This window comes from Ovis aries, chromosome 12 (genome assembly GCF_016772045.2).
Source record: "Ovis aries strain OAR_USU_Benz2616 breed Rambouillet chromosome 12, ARS-UI_Ramb_v3.0, whole genome shotgun sequence".
Lineage (NCBI taxonomy): Eukaryota > Metazoa > Chordata > Mammalia > Artiodactyla > Bovidae > Ovis > Ovis aries.
In genome coordinates, this window is record NC_056065.1 from 78,673,699 (window position 1) to 78,698,691 (window position 24,993).

Consider the following 24,993-nt stretch of genomic DNA (forward strand, 5'->3'; position numbering starts at 1 on the left):
ACTTCTTAGAAGCCTTGCAGGGTGAGGCTGACCCTGCGTCCCTCACCAGCCTCGGCCCACTCAGGGCTCAGCCTGGTGTCTCCATGTGCCTGTCCTCACCCGCAACCAACCAGCGGGTCGGGTCCTGTGACTGCGTCTCTGCGGCCACCACCGGGTCCCCTCACCGTGACAATAACCTCCTGATTGCACGATGCAGGGCACACCTTTCAGGCACCATTCCCCACTTCCCGTCTACACACACCTCAGGAAAACCCTCTTGAGCCTGTCAGCTTCCCTCCTTTCTGGCCCCTGCACCCAGCCCCCCAACACCAGCCAGCCCACCCACCACCTGCCCTGACTCTCGTCACCTCCTCCCGTAACCCCAGCCATAGCTTCGAGATGGGTGCCTTTCCCGGCCTTCGTCTTTCCTCCCTTGAACCCTCTCTCACACCCTCACCAAGAGAACCTGTCCAGACCCAGGCTGATGGTCCCTCTCCTTCCACCTAAAGCCCGCCGTGGCCCTCCCACCGACCCTCACTGCACTGTGGCCCAGCTGTGGCCGCCTCTCCAGTCTGAGCCGTCCCTGCAGCCACACATCTGTCCCTAATTCTCAGGGCGTCAGGCTGCATCACGCCTGTGCGCTTCTAAGCCCGGTGTTTCTCTGCTTAGACGTTTGACTTTGGAAACCAACAAGCTCCTGCTCACTGCACAAGATTTTGCTTACTTGTCCCTTTCTGTTCAACGTCCTCCCAGTGACCGCCCTCATCATGGAGAATTACTGCCGCTCCCCTGCCACTGCATCAGGGCGACTCACAGGGCACAGCCGGGGCCACCACCGTGTACCCACCAGATGGCACGTGCGTGGCTCAACGCTCCAATCACACGGCACTTCAGCAAACCCCTCTCTGGGTCACAGGTTCTCTGGATTCACCTCGGCCTCCCCAGGCCTGGCACAGCATCAACATGTGATATTGGTTGAGCCAACGTGAAGAGAACTAGATTTCCCACCAGCTCACAGGCTCTAAGCCATGACAATCCCGATCTTAAAGCTCCTCCCAAGAACTCCCTCTAAGAGTTTGCTCTGTTCGGTCGGTATACACCGAGCATTGGAGAAATTCCACCTGCGTCTTTACTGGCACACCTCTTTGCAAACTTTCGAATCGGTTTAGAGCTGAAATGATACCTGCAGCTCCTCTGTTACTTGAAGTCTTCTTTTTTCGGCTTGTTCAAGCTTTTCTTTCCACACTCTTTTCAAAGAAACACAAAAGAGTTTAAAAAAGTTAAAAAATATCTACATATATAAATCATTAAGAATCAAGACATAATGAACAAAACTTAGAAAACCACTCAGGAGTATATAAAATGTCATGGTCTGGGGACGAGCTGCTCCACTCGTATGGGAGGGAGGGCTGAACACAGACCCAGGCGCCTCCCCGCCGGCCCCCCGCCCGCTCAGGGAGCCCGGGCAGCCCGGGGCCGCTGCCTGGCGCCTGGCGCCCACCTCTGCATGTCTGCCATGTGTCTCTCCTGCTGATGCAGCTTCATTCTCAAGGAGGTTATTTCTTGCCGGCAGAGCCTGTATCGCTCAGGGTCAATGTTCTGACTGCTTCTTTGGGCAGCTTTTAACTTTTCAATCTCTGCTTTCAATTCTAAACATTTGTAAAAAGGGGCCTGATTAACGACATTTGATATACGAGACACGAACATCCAATCTTCTATTTGAAGTCTCAACAACCACTAAGTGAAATATTACTTTAATTACTTACAAATCCCTACCTGGCCTTAACCTGAAAAACCACTCTCCTGTTAATGAATCCCTCCCTCTTAGCAGGATGGCCACAAAACGTATTCTCCAACACAGGGCACTAGTCTGGGACGAGAGGCGCGAACCAGCCCTGCCCCGGCACACCGTAACCCATCAAGACTGGGGACAGAGATCAAAGGTTTTCCAGGCTGGAATTCAGAAGACTTATGTTCAATGGAAATGGCCCCGCTGGTAGAAGAGGGCGGATGCAAAGGGGGAAAGACTGAGCGGGAGCCAGCCCGCACCAGGGCGCCATGCACGTCGAGCCGCGGCGGGCAGGACGCGGGGCTCGGGCAGGACAGGACTCGGGCAGGACGCGGGGCTCGGGCAGGACGCGGGGCTCGGGGAAGCGCGGCCTGCGGGCGCGGAGCGGGGCGGCAGCGCTGAGCCAGGGCGGCCGCTGCTCCCAGAGGCCCCGGCCCCGCCCGGGCTCGTCCTGCCTGCTCCCCCGCGGGCTCCCCGCAGTCTGCGCGGGAGGGTGAGGCGGCGCTGCTGCAGCTGCCTGGGAGGAACACCCTCGACTCCCTAAGACCGCTCATTTTCACGACTGGAGAGAGTGAGGGAGACGAAACCCGAGCCCGAGCCTCACCCCGGATGAGCCCGGCGCTGAGGTCCTCGTTGACCCTGGCGGCGGTGACGATGCTGCGGGCCTGCGCCGCGTACCTCAGCGTGCTCAGCGTCTCCTCCACGCTGCCGCCCGCCGGGCTGACCGCGGCCACCATGGCGGTTTTCGAGTTTCCGCTCAGACTCTCCTTCAGCAGCCTGGGCGGGGAAGAGCAGCGACCTGACCCACGGGCGCCCGGCAGGCGCCGCGCACACCGCGGGGTAGAGACGCGGCGGCCCCCGCTCGGGCGCCACCTATAGGAGGCTTCTGGGACTGCAGCTCGGCTTAGGCCTCCCAGCCCTTCCTCTCACGCTTTCTATTTTCTTTCGTGAAACAACAGTCTGTGCGGGGATTTTAAAACGTGGGTAACTATCCTATCTTTAGTGAAATTCCTCTCCCCACACTAGCCTGGGAACTGCTTCAGGGAGGGACCCTGTCTGGTCGGCTTTGAGTTTCTGGAGCCACCACGATGGTTCAAAGCCCCTGCTTGCAAGTGCAGAAAATGATGGATGAACATCATAAACACAAGCTTTGTTCTCTGTTACCAACATATGCAAAAGCCTTATTTGAGAGGGAAAAATAAGCTTGAGACTAAAAAGCCCATCTTTACGAATACGGAATGAACCAGTCTCAGCTTTCAAAAGTTATTCTTAATTTTCAAGAGGCATTAAAGAAAATCAGACTGCTCTCTGAGAGGCTTTGAGGTAGCAATTAAAACATAATAAAGACACACTGCTGTCAAGGAGAGATACGTCCTCAGAACTGAATATTAAATCTATACGCATTCACTCATGAAAATCCTTTTTGAACCAGCCAGTGTGCGCTAAGCTTCCCTTTACACTCACAGGAGTGTCTGGTGACACCACGCGTGCCCAACCACCAGGCACGAACGAGAGCAAACACAGTAACAGAGGCTGACACTGTCCCAGCACGCACCGCGTGTTACGAGCATCTGTGCGTGCTCAGTTACTCAGCCATGGACACACCGTGTTATGAGCTTCTGTGTGCGTGCTCAGTTACTCAGCCATGGACACACCATGTTATGAGCTTCTGTGTGCACGCTCAGTTACTCAGCCATGGACACACTGCGTGTTACGAGCTTCTGTGCGCGCTCACTCAGCCATGGACACACCGCGTGTTACGAGCTTCTGTGCACGCTCACTCACCCATGGCTGACTCTGCAATCCCGTGAAGGGACTACAGCCCACCAGGCTCCTGAGTCCGTGGGATTTTCCAGCAAGAATACTAGAATGGGTTGCCATTTCCTTATCTAGGGGGTCTTCTCAGGGATCGAAACTGTGTGTCTCCTACGGGCAGGTGGGCTCTTTACCACTGCACTCCCTGGGAAGCCCCCAAGAGTTTTTACATCCATCATTCACCCGCACTATCCCAGCTGACTCAGTGGTAAAGAATCTGCTGGCCAACACAGGAGACTCGGGTTCAGTCCCTGGGTCAGGAAGATCCCCTGGAGGAGGAAATGGCCACCCACTCCAGTATTCTTGCCTGAGAATCCCATGGACAGAGGAGCCTGGAGGGCCACAGTTCACAGGGCTGCAAAGAGTCAGACACGCCTGCGCGACTAAACACACACACACAACCCTCACAGACAAGTCTGGACACACACCCGCTATTACAGGCAAGGAAACAGGCGGGAGGCTATCAGGGTCAAGTCCAGGCAGCCTGGCTCTTGCACCCACACGATAGTTACATGAGTCGGCCTATGCCCCTTTCCCACACTACTCTCTGTATCTTGTACAGTTCTTTACTCTTCAAGAGCTACTTGCCATGTGAGGACAGACTCGCGGTAAGGAATGAACACGCTCCGCCCACCAGCCTGCTCGGACAGTGCAGAGATGACCTTGCCCAGGGTCAGCAGCGACTTGTTAATGCTCACGCCTTCCTGGGGACAACATCAAACATTTTAATCAAACGTAACTGCTCCAGAATAAATTTGTTTCACAAAATATATTTCTTCTCTAATTGCTCCTTGGAAGAAAAGCTATGACCAACCTAGACATCATATTAAAAAGCAGAGACATTACTTTGCTGACAAAGGTCCATCTAGTCAAAGCTGTGGTTTTTCCAGTGGTCATGTATGGATGTGAGAGTTGGTCTATAAAGAAAGCTGAGCGCAGAAGAATTGATGCTTTTGAACTGCGGTGTTGGAGAAGACTCTTGAGAGTCTTCTTGGACTACAAGGAGATCCAACCAGTCCATCCTAAAGGACATCAGTCCTCAATATTCATTGGAAGGACTGATGCTGAAGCTCCAATACTTTGGCCACCTGATGCGAAGAACTGAGTCATTGGAAAAGACCCTGATGCTGGGAAAGATTGAGGGCAAAAGGAGAAGGGGACGACAGAGGATGAGACGGTTGGATGGCACCACCGACTTGATGGACATGAGTTTGAGTGAACTCCGGGAGTTGGAAGGACAGGGAAGCCTGGAATGCTGCAGTCCGTGGGGTCGCAAAGAGTTGGACATGACTGAGCTACCGAACTGAACTGATAATCACTGAGTAAATACTTTCTTTCAGAATCTACCAACTTCTTTGGATTCAAAGTCTACTGTTTCTGAAAAGCAATCATAACCGAGAACTATGGATCCCTTTTAAGGCTCAGATCGCAGTCTATAAAGTGCAGGTTCAGAGAGGGATTTTTTCGGCTAAGTATGCTGAGCTTGTAATCTTCTAAAAACAAAGCACAGGGGGCACTTTACCTTCAGCCGCTCCCCGCTGGTCCCGGTCGCTGAACACCGCTCACTGCCAGCCAGGTCCACGAGGTTTATGCGGCTCCGAATTCTGTGGTCCAGCTCCTGCCCCTCCACAAATTCTGTCTGGAGCAAAAAGGCGTTAAAATAACACATCCTAAGTTCTTTCATGACTTGCCATCAGCATAAGTCTGCAAAACAGAAAGTTACGCAAGATTCAAGCACAAGGGATAAAGACACTTTGTTTCCTTGACTCGGTGACAGTGTATCAGAGCACAGCACGCAGCGCGGGGACAATGCGGAAATAAAAGAGCCGACTGTAAAGGGCTAAGAGCCTGTAACTGCTCAATTACATTAAGGAAACAACGATAAATCGAGAAAAAGCCTGATTTATAAAAGTGTTGCTTATCCCAGCACTGAAGTAGCAAAATGTTTAAAAGCAACATAAATGTCCAACATCAGAGAAAAACCTGAGGACTTTTAATAGTCAAAGGAATGCTATGTAGCTATGAAAAACAGTATTTTGCAAATAATTTTAAAGGCATGAAATCATTACAGATTTTGTAAATTTGTGATGTGTGACTGTAAAACAATTGAAAGGTTATATACCAAACTGTTGAGGGGGTTTATCTGAGTGGAGCCTACGGCTGAATCTATTTTGGCTGAGCCTTCACCATGGCTCCTGGGCTCCTCACGCTGCAGCACGCAGGCTCTAGAGGGAGACGGCTCAGCAGTTTCGGTGGGCTGGGTCTTAGCTGCAACGTATGGAATCAAGCCCGGTCCCCGGCTTTGGGAACGCAGAGTCTTATCCATTGGACCACCAGGGGAGTCCCTACATTATTTAAAATCCTTTACCTTCTGACATGTTTTTGCAAACACAAGTATTATATGTTATTGATAATATATTACCATATATTGATATGATGTGAGTCATTGCGTGTATGTGCTAAAACCCAATCATGCTACATGCTTATGTGACTTTGCTTTTACCTTTGATTTAAAGGAGGAAATAAGGACAACATACAACTTGAAGACAGCGAGCATCTTTCCTAAGAAAGCCCTCAGCGACACGGTACCTTGGCCTGGGTCATCACCAGCGTGAGCACGGAGTGAGAGCGCGAGCTCTTGTCGTTCATGCTGGTGGCGGCTGTGGCCTTCTGCTTGTTCCCCAGCTCCAGCCAGACCTGGCGAGGGAGGCGGGCCAGAGCTCAGATGGCGCCAACCAGGGCCAAGTGCGAAGCAAGCACATATACACACACCAATAATCATAATCACTTTGCAAAATAAAAGTATCAATACATATTTATTTACTCATTTGTATTACCATTTTCTAGTTGTTCATTTTCTGTCTCAGAAACTTGAATCAGGAGATAATACCTTGAAAAGGTTATTTCTATAACTCTAAACTGACATGATAATCAATTTAAATTTTTAGTTTAGAAGAGTATTTCTTTTTATTAAAGTTTACACAAACAAAATCAGTTGATTATAAATTAAGATTAACCTTTTATTTATGAGAACAGCAAGTTAGGGGAAATAATCTTGTATTTTTGACTCTGATCTATCTAGTGAACAGAAAACAAAATACAATCAACCTTACCTGGATATCAGAATAAGAACTGACAACATTCCTATTTTAAAAGAGCAAAAAGACAAAATCCATTTTACTGATGATCAATCACACTCCTGCTCTTATAAAACAACCACCTTTCAATTACATAATTACTCCATGGATATCACAATGGAACAGACATTACTGTATGGATTGCGGCAGTCTTTCATTCTCTCCATTCTTAGGTAGGAAATAAAATATAGTGCTTTAATTTTGTCTAATTTTTTAAAATATGATTTTTCTTGATATAAAGAACCTTAGCATTTGAACACTGGAATATCCAAGTCTAAGTCAGGAGACCAAAATATAAACTTTTAACCCCTATTTTGGCGTAGGTACCCGTATACACACATAGGGTGTGGTTCGGCCAGAGGTGCATGTTTAAGTACGGGTGCACGTGGGTGTGGGTTTGCGGGTGTCCTGGGTCTCAGCACAATTCCAGATTTACTAAATGGAGTTAAATCTTTTCTCACCACTTTCCTTTTCCCTTAAAAGAGCATTTGGAGTTGAAAGCCAAACACATGACTGTCAGCACAGTTCCAACTCCAAGCATCGAACTTGGCGCCTTCTCCCCTCCGCGGCTTAAAGGGACACAGAAAACAAGCGGCTCGAGAAGGCAGGCTGGACTCAGCGGGTGAGCGGGGAACGAGAGGTCAGAGAAGGTAACTTCACTCGGTGTGGTTAGTCCTCTACGAGCGCTCACAGAGAGAAGCACGAGCAGCGGCTAACTCTCCATTTGGAAAGAGGAGGGACGTCTGACTGGAGAGCATCAAGGCCAGAAGACAGCAGAGAGGCAGCGCCTGCCAGCCGGGGGGACCCTCAGGAATACAGCACGCCCCACCTGCCCGCCGCCGCACTCGCGTGGACAGGCCCCGCCCACCCACTGCCCACACTCGCGTGGACAGGCCCCGCCCGCCCGCCCGCATGCCGCACTCACGTGGACAGGCCCCGCCCGCCCGCCCGCATGCCGCACTCACGTGGACAGGCCCTCGATGTACGGGCCCGAGGCAGGGTGCTCCCGCACTCGCAGCTGTGGACAAACACAAGCTGCGTTAGCAAAATACAAATATTCTATATAAAACGGACTTCCAATTATCTTTTTTTCTATATTTTGAGTCTACAGTAAAAAGACTTGTCTGCACTTTGCCCAGAAATAAACATTAGGTTCTCACAGAAACATACCTGCAAGGCACCCGGAAACTGCCTCAGGATCACAAACCAGTCACGTTCTCAGTGTTTGACGGTAGATTTACTATGACACCAAATCTAACGGCTTTCTTGGTGGCTCACGATGGTATGACCACTCACCTAGAGCCACACATCCTGGAATGTGAAGTCAAGTGGGCCTTAGGAAACATCACTATAAACAAAGCTAGTGGAGGTGATGGAATTCCAGTTGAGCTATTTCAAATCCTGAAAGATGATGCTGTGAAAGTGCTGCACTCAATATGCCAGCACATTTGGAAAACTCAGCAGTGGCCACAGGACTGGAAAAGGTCAGTTTGCATTCCAATCCCAAAGAAAGGCAATGCCAAAGGATGCTCAAACTACCGCACAATTGCACTCATCTCACACACTAGTAAAGTAATGCTCAAAATTCTCCAAGCCAGGCTTCAGCATTATGTGAACCGTGAACTTCCTGATGTTCAAGCTGGTTTTAGAAAAGGCAGAGGAACCAGAGATCAAATTGCCAACATCCGCTGGATCATGGAAAAAGGAAGAGTTCCAGAAAAACATCTATTTCTGCTTTATTGACTATGCCAAAGCCTTTGACTGTGTGGATCACAATATACTGTGGAAAATTCTGAAAGAGATGGGAATACCAGACCACCTGACCTGCCTCTTGAGAAACCTGTATGCAGGTCAGGAAGCAACAGTTAGAACTGGACATGGAACAACAGACTGGTTCCAAATAGGAAAAGGAGTGCGTCAAGGCTGTATATTATCACCCTGCTTATTTAACTTCTATGCAGGGTACATCATGAGAAACACTGGGCTGGAAGAAGCACAAGCTGGAATCAAGATTGCCGAGAGAAATATCAATAACTTCAGATATGCAGATGACACCACCCTTAGGCAGAAAGTGAAGAGGAACTAAAAAGCCTCTTGATGAAAGTGAAAGAGGAGAGTGAAAAGCTTGGCTTAAAGCTCAACATTTAGAAAACGAAGATCATGGCATCTGGTCCCATCACTTCATGGGAAATAGATGGAGAAACAGTGGAAACAGTGTCAGACTTTGTTTTTTGGGCTCCAAAATCACTGCAGATGGTGACTGCAGCCATGAAATTAAAAGACGCTTACTCCTTGGAAGGAAAGTTATGACCAACCTAGATAGCATATTCAAAAGCAGAGACATTGCTTTGCCAACAAAGGTCCGTCTAGTCAAGGCTATGGTTTTTCCAGTGGTCGTGTATGGATGTGAGAGTTGGACTGTGAAGAAGGCTGAGTGCCAAAGAATTGATGCTTTTGAATTGTGGTGTTGGAGAAGACTCTTGAGAGTCCCTTGGACTGCAAGGAGATCCAACCAGTCCATTCTGAAGGAGATTAGTCCTGGGTGGTCTTTAGAAGGACTGATGCTAAAGCTGAAACTCCAATCCTTTGGCCACCTGATGCGGAGAGCTGACTCATTTGAAAAGACCCTGATGCTGGGAGGGATTGGGGGCAGGAGGAGAAGGGGACAACAGAGGATGAGATGGCTGGATGGCATCACCAACTCGATAGACATGAGTTTGGGTGAACTCCGTGAGTTGGTGATGGACAGGGAGGCCTGACATGCTGCAATCCATGGGGTCGCAAAGAGTCAGACACGACTGAGCAACTGAACTGAACTGAACTGGTGGCTCAGATGGTAAAGCATCTGTCTGCAATGCAGGAGACCTGGGTTCGATCCCTGGGTTGGGAAGATCCCCTGAAGAAGGAAATGGCAACCCACTCCAGTATTCTTGCCTGGAAAATCCCATGGACGGCGGAGCCTGATAGGCTACTGTCCATGGGGTCGCAGAGAGTCATGCACGACTGAGTGACTTCACTTTCACTTTCCAACATCTTACAGGTTTGTTATTCTCAAGTCCTGCCGTAGCCACTGTTCGTGTGCTTTTAAGTGGCTTCCAGGATACGTTCAATTAATTTCAGTTAACATCTTTTTCAGTTTTACATTATACATTTTACACTTCATGAACAGAAAATTTAAAACACATGGAAGTCTTAGAAGGAAATGCCAAGTTTTGCTTAAGTCTGTAGTTGCTGCCAAAGGAAGACTGAGTGACTTTGAGCAAGTGACCTCTTCAGATTATAGCTTCTCAATCTCCACAGTTCTTTACAAAACTAAAAATATTTTCATTATAATAACAGGCTTTTAAAAAGTTTATGCCTTGTGAAACTTTCTATTGCACAGAAAATATTATCTATAAGACATCAGCTTGCTAAATAATCCAGTGAAATACATATGCTTCAAAATCAAGGCAGGTTTTTTAAAAGTTCTAGTCTTTTTTTGGCTTCACAGACTTTTAGGCATTTGATATTTGACATGTGTGATCCAACTAAATCTTGAAATATATGATCTTTAATATTGACACAATACTTGCTTAAGTAAAATGAGGTTACAGTTAATAACTCATTTAATGTCCACTAACAATACTGTTCAGCTTATTCAGTAAGTGGCAACGCAGTTAGACTGCACATCAAAGCATTTGCTATCATATAGGAGCACTGCAGTATTTAAGCCATGTATCATCTTGAGAACTAGTATCATTCTATGCATCAATAAAAACAAATTAAAAACACCAAGTTTTAAAATCTTACCGTTTGCTTTCTCTGCCCATTTTCACCTTTACAAACAAGAAGGTCATGAATTCTTTCATTGTAGACTTCGAAGAAGCTCATCTCAAGGTGGTAGCTGGCCTAGCAGAGAGAGAAACAGAGCCAACAGCTTAGCGGAAAGTCCTTGCGCTCCTTGCACCTCAGATCTCTTACGGCTCTAGGGTCCCCATGCAAGGCCTTCCCAGGTGGCTCAGTGGTAAAGAACCCACCTGCCAAGGCAGGGGACCAGAGACCCGGGTTTGATCCCTGGGTGGGGAAGATCCCCTGGAGGAGGAAACAGCAACCCCACTCCATTACTCTTGCCTGGAGAATCCCACGGACAGAGGAGCCTGGTGGGCTACAGTCCATGGGGTCGCAAAGAGTGGGGCATGACTGAGCAACTTAGCAGGCAGCATGCACCCACACATCTCCATATAAAGAACTCTTACAATCCAACCACAGAAGGACAATCAATCAGTTAAAAAACAGGCATTTCTCCAAAGCAGATGCACAGCCAACAGGCACAAGGAAAGGTGCCCAACAGCGCAGGTCAGCAGGGAGAGCGGGTCAGAGCACGGTGAGAAACCACTCCACACCCGCGAGGACGGCTGCAACCGAGCAAACGGAAAGCAGCGAAGCTGGTGAGAGCTGGAATCGGACCCCGGGGCCGCGGGTGGGAATGTAAGAGGGTCCAGGTGTCGTGGAAAACGGCTGGCAGCTCCTCAACGGGTTCTGCATAGACTTTCTATATAACCCAGCAATTTCACATCCACCCAAACGAATTACAAATAAACTAAAATGGCTCACGAAAGCTGTGCACCAGTGCTCACAGCAGCACCGGATAGTGTGCTGGCCAAAAAGCTCCCGCGGGTTCCATCAGATGGTGTGGATGAGCTTTTTGGCCAACCCAATAACCGAAAGATAAAAACAGCCTAAGTGTCCATCAGCAGATGGATGGATAAAGAACACGCCGTGTACACACACAATGGAATACTACTGAGCCACAAGGAGGACCGAGAGCCGATCCCTGCTGTGCCCACATGAACCTCAGGCTGCAGGCACTCTCTTACAGGAGATGTCCAGAACTGTAGGGAAACTACAAACTCCCAGACTACCCTCCCAACCAACCGAATCAGGATCTCCAGCAGCTTTCCAGCAAGAAAACACACACACACGCACGCGTGCACACACGCGCACGACTGCCTCTTGACACATTCCTGGGAGCTCTTATCATCGAGCAAACATGGGAAAAACTGGTCTTGCAGGCTGCCTGCAGACGGCTGACCACAGGTGGGACTGGGTGAGGGCATGGGCCCCTGGCACCGGGGCGGGACGGGGCGGGCGCGAGCGGCTGGGGCCACCCCTGGGCTGAGTGTGCAGGCCACTCCCCAGCCTCCTGTTGCTGCCGGCACAACACTGACCCTGCTGTCCTCTGGGAGGTGCGAGGCCCCCGACTGCAGACATGCCTGACGGGGCAGGGCCACCGCACACGTCCCACCACCCGCACAGGTGGTAGAGCCGAGGAAGCGGAGAAGCCAGCGGGAAAGCCCCTCCATCTCTGCCCACCGGGAGGAACAGCCCGCGTCTGAACCCGCGCCCCCTCTGGCCCCAGGGGACAGGGCCAGAGCATGCCGTCTGCGGAGTCGGCCTCAGTGGCCTCAGCTCTGACTTTAACGCGGTCCGCCTGTTCTCTACTCGAATACGAAGGCTTACAGAGACCATGAGAACATACCTCTTCCGTTTGTTTTTTGGCTATTTCAGCAAAAAGATCTTCACAAAATCTTGGAATTATTCCTGGTTCTTCACTAAAGCCCATCATCCTAGAAAATACATTTATGAGTTGGGGGAGTAAAACTAATCAGGTTTTAAAATTCTTTGAGGGCAAAGTAAACCTGAATCTCCTCTTCTATAAAGTGGGCTAAGTAAGAACTATCTAATTCAGAGCCTTCCAGCACAGGGCCTGGAATACAGTAAGAACTCGATAAACGTTAGCTGCTGTTAAAACTCAAGTATCTCCTCCCAGGACGGGTAGCAGAGCCAGACCACTGATGAGATGACTTGCTCGTGATTCTCACAACAGGGCTTCCAAAATAACCCGAGCTTCAGTTTACACAGCAGATAGAATTTACAGTGAAACGGGGCCGATGATGCCGACAAGGTAAACAGTATCTGACGATAAAAAGCAGCCCAGAGATAAAGCCGCTTGCAGAACGGCAGTGTGAAATGGGTGAGACTTGAGCCCAGAGCAGCAGTTTCAAAAAGACATTCCATCAAACTGCTGTTCTCACAAAAGACACAAATGCTTCAGGATGGTCGGATTCACAACACAACTTACGTGTATGACTTTCCAGAGCCAGTCTGGCCATACGCGAACAGACAGGTGTTGAAGCCTTGGAAGGCCTGTCCTAGCAGCGGGGCCGCCAGCGCCTGGTACACGGCCATCTGGCTCGCGAAGCGCGGGTGGCGCTCGTCCACGGACCAAAAGCAAAGATCGTAGGCAAAGCTGTACACCTGTCGCGTGCCAGGGTGCTCCACAGCGATTTCCTCCCCATCCAGGAAGACCGCCTGAGGCGCGCCTTCTCTCTTCTCCCTTTCAAAAGAAGAGCAGGTATTGTCATTGCAATTATTGTGAGTATTATTTCCACAGAATATAAGGACTTCAGACTACAGTAGAACGTTCCTCCAGGGCAAGACGGCTCTTTAGTTTTATGCAGAACATGCAGAGCAGCACACATCATAATAGCGGGTTTCCAAAATCTATCTCCCCAGCTCCAGTGCCACTGCTCAAAGGGAAAATGGAATTCCAGGTTTCTTGTCCAGAAAATTCCCCTACTTGTATAGGATTTTCCATCTTCTTCCCTTTCCTCTTAAGTTCTCCCTTGTCTCATCCCGTCCGCTAAAATCTACCTGTACCTGTAGTTCTAACTGGAAATGTATTCGAAAACAACATAAAGAATTTCTGGAGGTACGAATCTACACAAAGCTGGCAAGAAACAAAAGCACAGTTTCAACAAACTCAGTTAGATACAAGTTTGAATTGAAGTGTCTTTGGGATACAAGGTACGTTTCTGTGACTCCAAAGGTCCTTCCTGCTTTAAAGCATCTCCCTTAAAACTCTGACTCTTTGCATCCCCTCTGCTTCTATCTCAGACTCAGGAGGAAATCTTTTTGCCCTAAGCTGCAGAAAAGCACGAGTCCTTGTCTGGCCACACAATTCTTTTTGCCGCCAACTCTGCTTAGATGTGGAGGAGGCAGTGGCAACCCACTCCAGTACTTACCTGGAAAATCCCATGGACAGAGGAGCCTGGTAGGCTGCAGTCCATGGGGTCGTGAAGAGTCGGACACGACTGAGCGACTTCACTTTCATTTTTCACTTTCATGCATTGGAGGGGAAATGGCAACCCACTCCAGTGTTCTTGACTGGAGAATCGCAGGGACGGCAGAGCCTGGGAGGCCGCTGTCTATGGGGTCGCACAGAGTCGGACACGACTTAAGCAACTTAGCAGTAGCAGCAGCAGCTGCTTAGACGAGAATGCACTGTGGAATCCACCCTTCTCGTCCTCCCAGTGGCCCTGCTGCAGGCTGCTCTGGGGCCCACGCTCCATCCCTCTAGGGCCGCCACCTGTGCGGGCTGTCCCACTGCTTCTCTGCCCTGAGCAGTCCTGAGGCTCTCCCTGAGTTCTCTCCCCTCATCACTCACCCACATTCTCACTAAAAGGCTCAACGCCCTATGGAATCCGCCCCAACTGCTGGCCACGCAGGTTCAGGCCAGGGGCCTGCCCACACTGCAGTCATCACGCATGTGTAAAGCGTCGGTTCAGTCACACTGGACTCTTCGCTGCAGCTGCCAGGCCCCTCCGTCCATGGGATTCTCCAGGCAAGAATACTGGAGTGGGTTGCCTTGCCCCGCTCCAGGGGACCTTCCCGATCTAGGGATCGAAACTGTGTCTCCTGCATGTCCTGCGTTGGCACGTGGATTCTTCACTGCTGAGCCACCTGGGAAGCCGCAGGGTCACCATACCCTCCTCCAACTCACTTAGATCCAAACAGACTTAAAAAAAAACTACTGACTCTGTGAAGTCTTCACAGTTGTCCTCAAAGCATTTAAAGATAATCAGATGCTACGGTCACACCAGGCGAGTCTGTCCGTTCTCGCCCACAGGCACTCATGGGGAGATTTTTTGCGGTCAAAGTCAAACCTCACAGATCAGTGTGTGTACAACCACACGTCATAGATGATACGGCGGTAACCACCACCCTGGAAAGGGTTTTGGAAGGACCTGTTTGGGGAACGAGCAACCAGCTGTTGCTCTTTTTAAGGGAAAAGGTAGAAGACACCACCATCTATGACAGATTTGAAAGCAGGCTCTGCCTTAGGGACTGACGTCAGTCAGACGTTTAAAACAGATATATCTGGAGAAACTTCCATTTGCAAAATATGGTGGTTTTGATTTTTTTGTTTTACAGCCAATCATCGAAAATATCCACATACTACCACCGAACCGGGAAGTTCCATCTATAAAAAGGCAGTGCCAGCCAGCATGAACACGCACCAACACGCAGAGCAGGTTGGCCTCGGATAAAAAGCGGGTCACGTACCGGCTGCTGAAAGGCCTGACTCTGACCGCCACTGTCACTTGGCTGCTCTCCACCTTCAGGGGCCCTGTTTCTGCAGAGGTTTTCTGAAGTGCGGCTTCTTCCTCAAGAAGGAATGTATTTTCCCGTGACCTTTCCCTCTGACTTGCAAGAAGAGAGCTCTGGGGCGTCTGTTTAACTTGCAGGGTGGGCCTCTTGCTTCTCAGAACCAAGGCAGCGGGGCTCGGAGGCTGCAGGACGCCACGCCTAGGTGTCGACCTGAGCTCTGAAATACACTTGAAGGGTGTCCTTTTCTCTAAGCTTTCAAATCTACGTGGAAGTTTCGTGGCTTCCTTCTCAGCACCCCTGTGATGCGAGGCCCCTGCTCCTGACTCTCTGGTCTCCAACCTGCTCTCAGTGGGCCTAACTGCCACGCACGGTGTGCGAACAGCTTCAGTCTGACTCTGGGAACCGGCGGGTGCTCGCTCACGTAGGGACTTAAGGGCAACGTTCTCACCCACCCCACTGAGGGCAGAACGCGTCGCTGCGCATTTTCCATCAGCCTTCATTTCAGGGTCTTTGGGGTCTGGAGTTAAAGGCACAGAAGGTGCAACAGGCAAGTCTTTATCACTGCTTACAGCTTTTACACTTATACCAGTTTCTGGTGAAGGCCGACTATTTTCTGTCCTGCCGCCCACGTCCTGCATTCCTTTCCACTTTCCCATGTAATCTGTCTTAGTCCGACGCTGTAATGCAAGGCGTGTTTCTGCCGTTTTCGCACCGGCGTCTCCCGACTCACGACCAAGCAAAGAGGGTTCCTTGCTCCTGGTCGCTCTCCTCTGAAGTGTCAACCTCCCCACAGGGTTAGGAAGGAGGCGTGTGTCTTCTGTTTTCTTACAGGCAGAAATAACGTAAGTGCTGTTGATGTCTCTGACTTTACTTGCAGATCTCAGTAACGGATCATCATTTTCACACTCTGACGAGTCTGACCTCGGATGCAGCTTCAGCTTGCTGCCCTGGGGGAGGACACTCAGGGATGACGTCTTTGTGGAAGGAATACCAAGGAGATCTCTGTCGTTTCTGCTGTGTGCGGTGGAGGCTGACATGGTGGCAGAAGGTTATTTTTAAGAAGAATGTTGCTGAAGAAATGCTAAGCTCTATCTTTAGACATTCATTTGACTTCCGGCCATTTCTTATGCAACAGTTTCCAAAATTATCTGCTAAAATAAAATAAATAAAATTTAAACTGCGCAGATTACAAACAGGCTTTAAAAACACAAGGACCTTCCATGGGAAAGTGACTTCTCAGGGGCATATATTAGGTCATGATCTCCACTGAGATATCGTTCCCAGGCAGCTTCGGACAAATCTCTGACCTCAAAGACCATACAGTCATTGCTCAACAAACATGTGCTAAGATCCCATGAGGTGCCAGGCCCTCTGGTGGATACTATGAATTTCAAAGACAAAACTCTGCTTTCATTTCCTTAGTCTAGAGAGAATGCACAGATAAAGACGGCATCAGGTCAAATGTGCCAGGTGACTTAAAAAGATGTAAAAAGCACATGTCAAAGAAGATATAAGAATAGTCAATGAGCACATGAAATGATGCTCATCAGGGAAGAGCAAGTCAAACTATAATGAGATGCCACACCATACCCATTAAAGAAACTATCAAAAAAAAAAAAAAAAGCAGAAAACAAGTATGGACCAGAACATGGAGAAACGGGTAAGCTCGTAGACTGTTGCTGGGAATGTAAAATGGTACAACCACTGTGAAAAACAGAAGGGATGGCCTCAAAAAATTAAAATTAGCATATACTAAGTCGCTTCAGTTGTGTCCGACTCTTTGCGACCCCAGGGACTATCGTCCACCAGACTCCGCTGTCTGTGGGATTGTCCAGGCAAGAATACTGACCGGAGAGGGTTGCCATGCCGTCTTCCAGGGGATCTTCCCGAGCCAGGGATCGAGTCCACCCCTCTTACGTCTCCTGCGTTGGCAGGCAGGTTCTTCACTAGTGCCACCAAATTAGCATATGATCTAGCAATTCCACCTCCGGGTATACACCAGAAAGGATTGAGAGCAGGGTCTCAAATGAAGGGATATCGGCCTACCCGTGTTCACAGCAGCATCATTCATAACAGAGAAAGTGGGGAAGCAACTCGAATGTCCACTGACCGATGAACGGCCTACCAAAATGTGGTATATCCATACAATGGAAAATTATTCAGCCTTCAAAAGGAAAGGAATTCTGCAATATGCTACAATATTGGTGAACCTTGAGGACATTATATTAAGTGAAATAAACCAGTCCCCAAAAGACGAATAATATATGATACCACTTATATCAAGTACTTATAGTAGTTAAAATCAGCAGCAGAAAGTATAATGGTGGTGGCTAGGGAAGGGAGCACGGAGAGTTATTATTTAATAGATGCAGAATTTCAGACTGACCAGATAACTAGAGTTACGGGGTAGATGGCAGTGATGACCATGTATTTAAGGATGTACATGTACATTTAAAAATGGTTAAAATGAATAAATGCTAGAAAAGAGAACATGTCAGCAGAGATTTTTTTAAGTGCCCCCAGTTTGGGGGGCAGCGAGGGGGACTAACAGACACCCCAGCACCAAAGTTAAAGACCGGAGTAAAGCATTTCTGCAGGTGCTGAATGCACTCGACATGCAAGAACGCCTCGGGGAGATGAGCCAGAGAGGTGTCACAAGGCAGCTCATACCCAAATAAGTACCAGAGACAATAAATACAAGCACTGTAAAGTAATCGCTTGTGTTGAGAAAACTTATGCAAGATCAGTTAAGTATTCAGCCTGCCCTCTAGCAGTCAGACAACAAAGTTGACAGGAATGTAAGCAAATACGTGTCAACAATATCTATCCAGTAGTCACGGAGAAGGCAGCGGCACCCCACTCCAGTACTCTTGCCTGGAAAACCCCATGGGCGGAGGAGCCTGGTAGGCTGCAGTCCATGGGGTCGCAGAGAGTGGGACACGACTGAGCGACTTAGCAGCAGCAGCAGCAGCAGTCATGTTTAGAAGAAAAGAGAACAGCAGACACAGCTGAGGTCTGACTTCCCGTCAACGCTGCATCCAACTGGTTATACTGACGTGAACAAGTCTTTAAATTTGCATGTCTGATTCTAACTTGCAAAATGACATCTGATGAAACTATTTCATTGTGAAGGCAAAGAAAGGAACCCTCATTTAAAACAGAGTGAGGGGTGGGAGTGCAGGGTATCTGAACAGGAGCTCTCATGTTTTATCCCTTGCTATATTCACAGACTCTACAGGAAGAAGCTACTTCACATCCCAGGGCAAAGAGGAAGAAAAGGTTTCATCCTCACCCAGCAACGGCCCAGTCAATGAAAAACTAGCAGCTCAGCCACTAGGAGGCCATCACCACCCAGGCTGTCCCTCTCCTCTGACCCGCTGTCATTGAATTCCCTCCTTTTCTCCACACAGGCAGGCCTCATCTGGCTTAGGGGCTTCGCTTTGTTGCCCCTTCTGCATTTTTGTTACAAACTGAATGTTTGTAGCAACCATGTGTCAACAAGTCAGTGCCATTTTCCCAAGTGAGCATCTGCTCTCTTCAGGTCTGCGTCCCAGCTCTGGAAATTCCCACACTTTAAACATTTCCATTAGATGCTACTGGTCAAGGCGATCTGTGGCCAGTGGAATTGATGTTAGTAGGAGGACTCCTGAAGGTTCTGATGATGGTTACCGTTTTTACCAACCAAGTATTCTAAATGAAGGCATATACATTGTTCTTTAGACATAATACTACTGCACACATAACAGGCTACCATATAGGACCATATAGGATCCTACCATATAGGATTCTTCAATGAAACAAAACGTTCAGGAGACTGGCGGCGCGGTCCCCCTGAGCGCACACAATCTGGGAGGCGGAACCAGCTGCCCCTCTCCTGGGGCTGGTCCCCACTTGAAGCTCGCCGTGAGTTGCAGCTCTCTACTGCTCCCACAGAGACTCGTCCTGCTAATACAGCAACTAACCGTCGTATTTTTAAAATCAACCCCAGAGATCATGACTCTGGAGGTACAAAACAACAGAGGTTCATTTTTAAGTAACCTGTGCAAGTTCTAAATCACTAACAATCATGCCAGGATCGAAGCATCTCCCATCACCTTCTAACTAAAAGCAGGCAATCTTTTAGTTAAAGATTTCCTGATACGGAAGTAAATACAGAAACAAGAAGAAACCGAGGACTTGACCCGCAGCTGAAAACCGGCTGCTATTTACAAGGAGCACGAAGCTCGGGGTCTGAGGAGGGGCGGGGGTACGCCCCGGGACACTGGAGGGAAGGGGTGCCCAGACCCCGGGGTGGGCTCTCAGCGGCCACCCCGCCGCCCGGCGGCCACGCGCCCGGAAGACGCCCTCCGAGGGGTCCGCGGCGGGGAGGGCGCGGCCCGATCCCGCCCCTGGCCCTCCCGGGAGAACCCCGGCCCGCCCCCCTTGGAGACCCTCGCACCCGGCCCCGGGGACCCCCGGCCCTCCCGGACTCCCGAGCTGTCCACCCACCCCACCCTCGCCCGCACCGACGCGCCGCGCCCGGACCACAGCCCCCACCTCGCAGGCTCCTGGCCTCCTCGCGCCGCTCACGCCTCCGCTGCCGCCCCGCGGTTTGAATACGCGCCCCGCCCTCTGATTGGCTGCCGGGCGCCGCGCACGCACGTCTTCCCGGAAACGCGCGCGCATCTCCTAGGCAACGGCCCCGCCCCCTGGGTTGGGCGCGCCGCGCAGGGACGCGGGCGGCCGGGGCGCGGACTGCGGGCTGGGGGCGCGCTCGAGGGGGCGGGGGCGCGGACTTCGAGCGGCGGGGGCGCGCTCGGGGTGCTTGGCGGAGGACGCGAACGTTGATGCCCTTGTCCAGCCCCGGAGCAAAATGAGCACCATCCGTCCGCGTCGCCCCCGGACCTCTCTGTGCAGAAATAACTGCGTGCCCCCTCGGTAGCCACAGCCATTCACGGTTTTCTAGGATTTCGAGTGCAAAGCCTAGTGATAGGAAGTGCGCTGAATGTCTTAGATGGAAGTTTTTCATTTAATCCTGAGTACCTTACCAGGTAAATATTAACATGATCCCCCAGGTTACCAATGAGGGGCTGAAGTTTACAATTAAACTTGTGAAAAATTAGACAGCTAGCTGGCGGTGCAACTAGAATTACAAGCCCACCCCGTGAGATACAACTCGGTTTCTAGAAAAATCCTAATAAGGTTTTGAAGCACGAAAAGATAAGTATACTTGCTGAAAACTAACCAGATGAACGAGACGAGCTCTAGTCGAAAAGATATTTTAAAGTAACTTTCTTAAATAGCGAAAAGTGCAGGTAAAGAAATTGGATTCAGCGGGATAGAAAGAGAAATTAGAAGGGACTCTGAATGCATAGAAAAATTGAATGTATAATAAAATGCTCGTTCTAAAACTCTCTCTAAAAATCATTCTAAAATTTATTGAAATTAAGTTATAGAGCAACCATCAGAAAAAAAGAATGTAGTATTTATCAGGTCTATGGGAAAATAATCAAGTCTAGAGAGCAAAAGAAGCTATGGCAAAGGAGAAGACCAACAAACACAAATACATAAAAATTCTAAACTCATACATAGTTCACAATAGTGAAAATAAAATGTAGTAAACTACAAAAATACATTAAATATGACAGAAGATATAAAGATACCTTTCAACATAACAAGTAAAAAAAGTTTATAAGTAGAAACGGATAGTTCAGTTCAGTTCAGTTGCTCAGTCATGTCCAACTCTTTGTGACCCCATGAACCACAACATGCCAGGCCTCCCTGTCCATTGCCAAATCCTGGAGCTTGCTCAAACTCATGTCCATTGAGTGGGTGATGCCATCCAACAATCTCATCCTCTGTCATCCCATTCTCCTCCTGCCTTCAATCTTTCCCAGCATCAGGGTCTTTTCCAATGAGTCTGTTCTTCACATCTGGCCAAAGTATTGGAGTTTCAGCTTCAGCATCAGTCCTTCCAATGAACACCCAGGACTGATCCCCTTTAGAATGGACTAATTGGATCTTCTTGCAGTCCAAGGGACTCTCAAGAGTCTTCTCCAACACCACAGTTCAAAAGCATCAATTCTTTGGCACTCAGCTTTCCTCATAGTCCAACTCTCACATCCATACATGACTACTGGAAAAACCATAGCCTTGACTAGACGGACCTTTGTTGACTATGTAATGTCTCTGCTTTTTAATATGCTGTCTAGGTTGGTCACAACTTTCCTTCCAAGGAGTAAGTATCTTTTAATTTCATGAACGTAATCACCACCTGCAGTGATTTTGGAGCCCCCAAAAATAAAGTCTGACACTGTTTCCACTGTTTCCCCATCTATTTGCCATGAAGTGACAGGACCAGATCCCATGATCTTAGTTTTCTGAATGTTGAGCTTTAAGCCAACTTTTTCACTCTCCTCTTTCACTATTTACTCAACAAGTATTTATTAAGCTTCTTTCACATGTCAGACCTTAGACTAAGCAGTAGGGGTAGGAGTGAGTGGGTGTGGACCCTCCTCTCAAGCAGCTTACCAATTTCTGTCTCTAGAAATGTGCACTTTTAATTCTGATGCAAAAATCACTGGTACTGAAATTTTAAAACTTTTTTTACACTTATACCTAAATTTTTTTTTTTTTACAGTTGCATTTAATGACTGGGTTTTTTTTTTTTAAATATGGAACACTTCACGAATTTGCGTGTCATCCTTGCGCAGGGGCCATGCTAATCTTCTCTGTATCGTTCCAATTTTAGTATATGTGCTGCCAAAGCGAGCACTAATGACTGGGTTTTACAGTTTATTTTTATCTGAATTATTTTTGTGTGTACAGCCACTCACTTCTATCCCTACCGCTTAGTGTAAGGTCTGACATGTAAAAGAAGTAAATACCAGACCCCTCTAGAAAGCAATATGATCATTTATAGAAGGAAACATAAAGAGATTCATATTCTTTGCCCTAGTTACTGCACTACAAAAATTTATTCTTAGAAAATGTTTCAGTAGAAACCAAATAGTCTGTGGGCCCCAAACATAAAAACTCTCCATGGCTTACCATGAAAGCATGCATTAAATGATTAAAAATAAGGGGGAAAAATAATAAATTATATTAGAACAATTAAAGTCATTAAAGTTACAATGCCAAATTAACTAGCAGACAGTGCATGGCCTAAGGGCCTGCTTCCGCCCCAGACTGTGAGCACAGGATGGAGCAGGGCTTTGTCTGTGTCCCCCTGGGCCCCCCGTGCCTGGCACAGAGCACCTTCACAGGACACGCTTTCTGGACACACTGCCCTCTTCTCCTTCTTGCTCTGCATGGAGCTCCTGATTTAAGTCCAACTATGGGAACAATCCTCAACAGAATCAAGGGCCCCCTCTGAGCCAGCTCCAGGTTACGCAAGAGGGATTTTCGGTCTTTTATTTATTACACTAAGATGGTGCTCCTCTCTTCGGATCCTGCCCACAGCTCGCCTGCAGGGAAAGTCACTTCTGGGGACCTCTGCTTCTGCATCTGGGGATTGCAGATGCAAATGCCACCTACCTGAGAGTCACGTGAGGATTAAATTAGATTATGCACGCAAAGTGCTTAGTGTGGAGCTGGGTACAGGATTATGCTCTACAAATGTAAGCTACTAAATTGCATTGCCTGAAAACATCCTCCAAAACGCTGCAAAGCCCTGGCCAGTGCTGACGAACTGCGATCATGCATGCTCAGGCTGTCTGCTACAATGAGGACACATTTTACTTTATGAAGGTTAAGGATTATGGCTTAATCCCTAGAAATAACCGCAAGATGGAATAGCTCATTCCTTTGTGCTGGACTCACTGGACTCTATTAAAACTCAGGAGAGAGCAATGAAAAACCATCTCCAAGGGGAAGCAGACCTAATCTCCATTTTGCTCTAATATGATTAACATTTTTTAGAACTTCGGATCTTCTATGCTTTTTGATGGAAGACAAGAAAAAGGAGTCTATACACCTGAAACTAACATGGTGTTGTAAATCAACTATACTTCATTAAAAATAATAATATTGAACTAAAAATAAAAAGGAGTCTAGAAAATGCAGATGTGACCACGCAAGGTTCAAGGGTGAGCAGCCCGCAGGCACCGAACTTCATCTCAAGCCCTGGGGCCTCTAGTCTAGACTTTGCGGACACGTCATCTCCTCCAACATCCATACATGTGGCCTCAGAGCACTGCCCCCTCCCCCCGTTCAGGCAGACGAAATATTTCCTCACTATGACACAGCTGCTGGTTAAAAGGCCCTGTAGTTCAAACCTGTCTTCAGCTTTGACTCATTAAAATAATAGCTCCTCCAGGAATCTAAAGTCATACAATCTGCTTGCCACTTCGATCACTTTACTTCTCTATCCGTTGGCTTCTGGGCCTGTAAAAGGAGGAGATGTCAATAATAACTAGAAAAACCAAACCAAACCATGTAAGAGAAATTTTTAGAAACAGATGGCACATGACTGTAAATTTTAATTGATGCATTTTGCTTTATTGATGACACCAAAGCCTTTGACAGCATGGATCACAACAGACTGGAAGATTCTTTAAAAATTCTTAAAAAGATGGCAGTACCAGATGACCTGACCTGCCTCCTGAGAAATCTGTATACAGGTCAAGAAGCAACAGTTAGAACTGGACGTGGAACGACAGACTGGTTCCAAATAGCGAAAGGAGTACATCAAGGCTGTATATTGTCACCCTGCTTATTCAACTTATATGCAGAGTACATCATGAGAAACGCTGGGCTGGAGGAAGCACAAGCTGGAATCAAGATTGCTGGGAGAAATATCAAGAACCTCAGCTATGCAGATGACACCACCCTTATGGCAGAAAGTGAAGAAGAACTAAAGAGCCTCTTGATGAAAGTGAAAGAGGAAAGTGAAAAAGTTGGCTTAAAACTCAACATTCAGAAAACTTAAATCATGGCATCTAGTCCCATCACTTCATGGGAAATAGATGGGGAAACAGTGGCTGACTTTATTTTTCTGGGCTCCAAAATCACTGCAGATGGTGACTGCAGCCATGAAATTAAAAGACACTTACTCCTTGGAAAAAAAGCTATGACCAACCTAGACAGCATATTAAAAAGCAGAGACATTACTTTGCCAACAAAGGTCATAGTTAAAGCTATGGTTTTTTCAGTGGTCATGTGTGGATGTGAGAGTTGGACTGTGAAGAAAGCTGAGCGCCGAAGAATTGATGCTTTTGAACTGTGGTGTTGGAGAAGACTCCTGAGAGTCCCTTGGACTGCAAGAAGATCCAACTAGCCCATCCTAAAGGAGATTAGTCCTGAATATTCATTGGAAAGACTGATGCTGAAGCTGAAACTCCAGTACTTTGGCCACATGTGAAGAACCGACATTGGAAAAGACCTTGATGCTGGGAAAGATTGAAAGCAGGAGGAGAAGGGGACGACAGAGGATGAGATGGTTGGATGGCATCACTGACTCAATAGACATGAATCTGAGCAAGCTCCAGGAGTTGGTGATGGACAGCGAGGCCTGGCCTGCTGCAGTCCATGGGATCGCAGTCAGACGTGACTGAGACTGAACTGAACTTCTTTAATCCACCAGAGGGAGACAAACCAAAAGAAAACGTGTAGAAATTGTTCAGAAGTGAAGCGAGCACATTCAAAGACTTCTATTATGTTAGGATAAAGAAAACTGATGAACTCATGCTAACCAGTGGTCGTAGCACATAAATCTATCTCAATTTATCCAAACATAATTTTTAAATTATTAAAATAAGGGTATGTTATCTGGCTGTACAAAAAAAAGAAAAACAACACCCACAGGTGTTTGTATTTGGTTGCATTTTAGGCTCCGTGATAAAAAAAGAAGAAAGTGCGACAGGA

The 24,993-nt window shown here is 48.1% G+C and overlaps 1 protein-coding gene and 1 non-coding gene across 3 annotated transcripts in view; both read right to left on the reverse strand.

Annotated features, from left to right (window-relative positions):
• The window catches only part of KIF14 (kinesin family member 14), a 42,039-nt gene extending 22,296 nt beyond the window's left edge, over nt 1-19,743 (reverse strand). The window contains exons 1-13 of one of the 2 annotated variants that reach the window (XM_027976002.2): nt 19,687-19,743; nt 15,106-16,298; nt 12,842-13,096; nt 12,239-12,326; nt 10,510-10,608; nt 7,686-7,738; nt 6,697-6,727; nt 6,173-6,280; nt 5,106-5,222; nt 4,172-4,287; nt 2,373-2,545; nt 1,481-1,628; nt 1,163-1,226 (exon numbers count right to left, since the gene is read on the reverse strand). In XM_027976002.2, coding sequence (XP_027831803.2) covers nt 1,163-1,226; nt 1,481-1,628; nt 2,373-2,545; nt 4,172-4,287; nt 5,106-5,222; nt 6,173-6,280; nt 6,697-6,727; nt 7,686-7,738; nt 10,510-10,608; nt 12,239-12,326; nt 12,842-13,096; nt 15,106-16,187 — 2,334 coding nt within the window. In that variant the 5' untranslated portion in view covers nt 16,188-16,298; nt 19,687-19,743. Of the gene's footprint in view, nt 1-1,162; nt 1,227-1,480; nt 1,629-2,372; nt 2,546-4,171; nt 4,288-5,105; nt 5,223-6,172; nt 6,281-6,696; nt 6,728-7,685; nt 7,739-10,509; nt 10,609-12,238; nt 12,327-12,841; nt 13,097-15,105; nt 16,302-19,686 lie in introns of both variants that reach the window. The other variant, XM_042229316.1, reaches the window with a different exon arrangement.
• Nucleotides 19,744-21,797: 2,054 nt separating this feature from the next.
• On the reverse strand, nt 21,798-21,904 carry LOC114117396 (U6 spliceosomal RNA). The gene has a single exon (XR_003591096.1). It is a non-coding gene; the product is annotated as a U6 spliceosomal RNA (small nuclear RNA).
• Between the last annotated feature and the right edge of the window lie 3,089 nt (nt 21,905-24,993).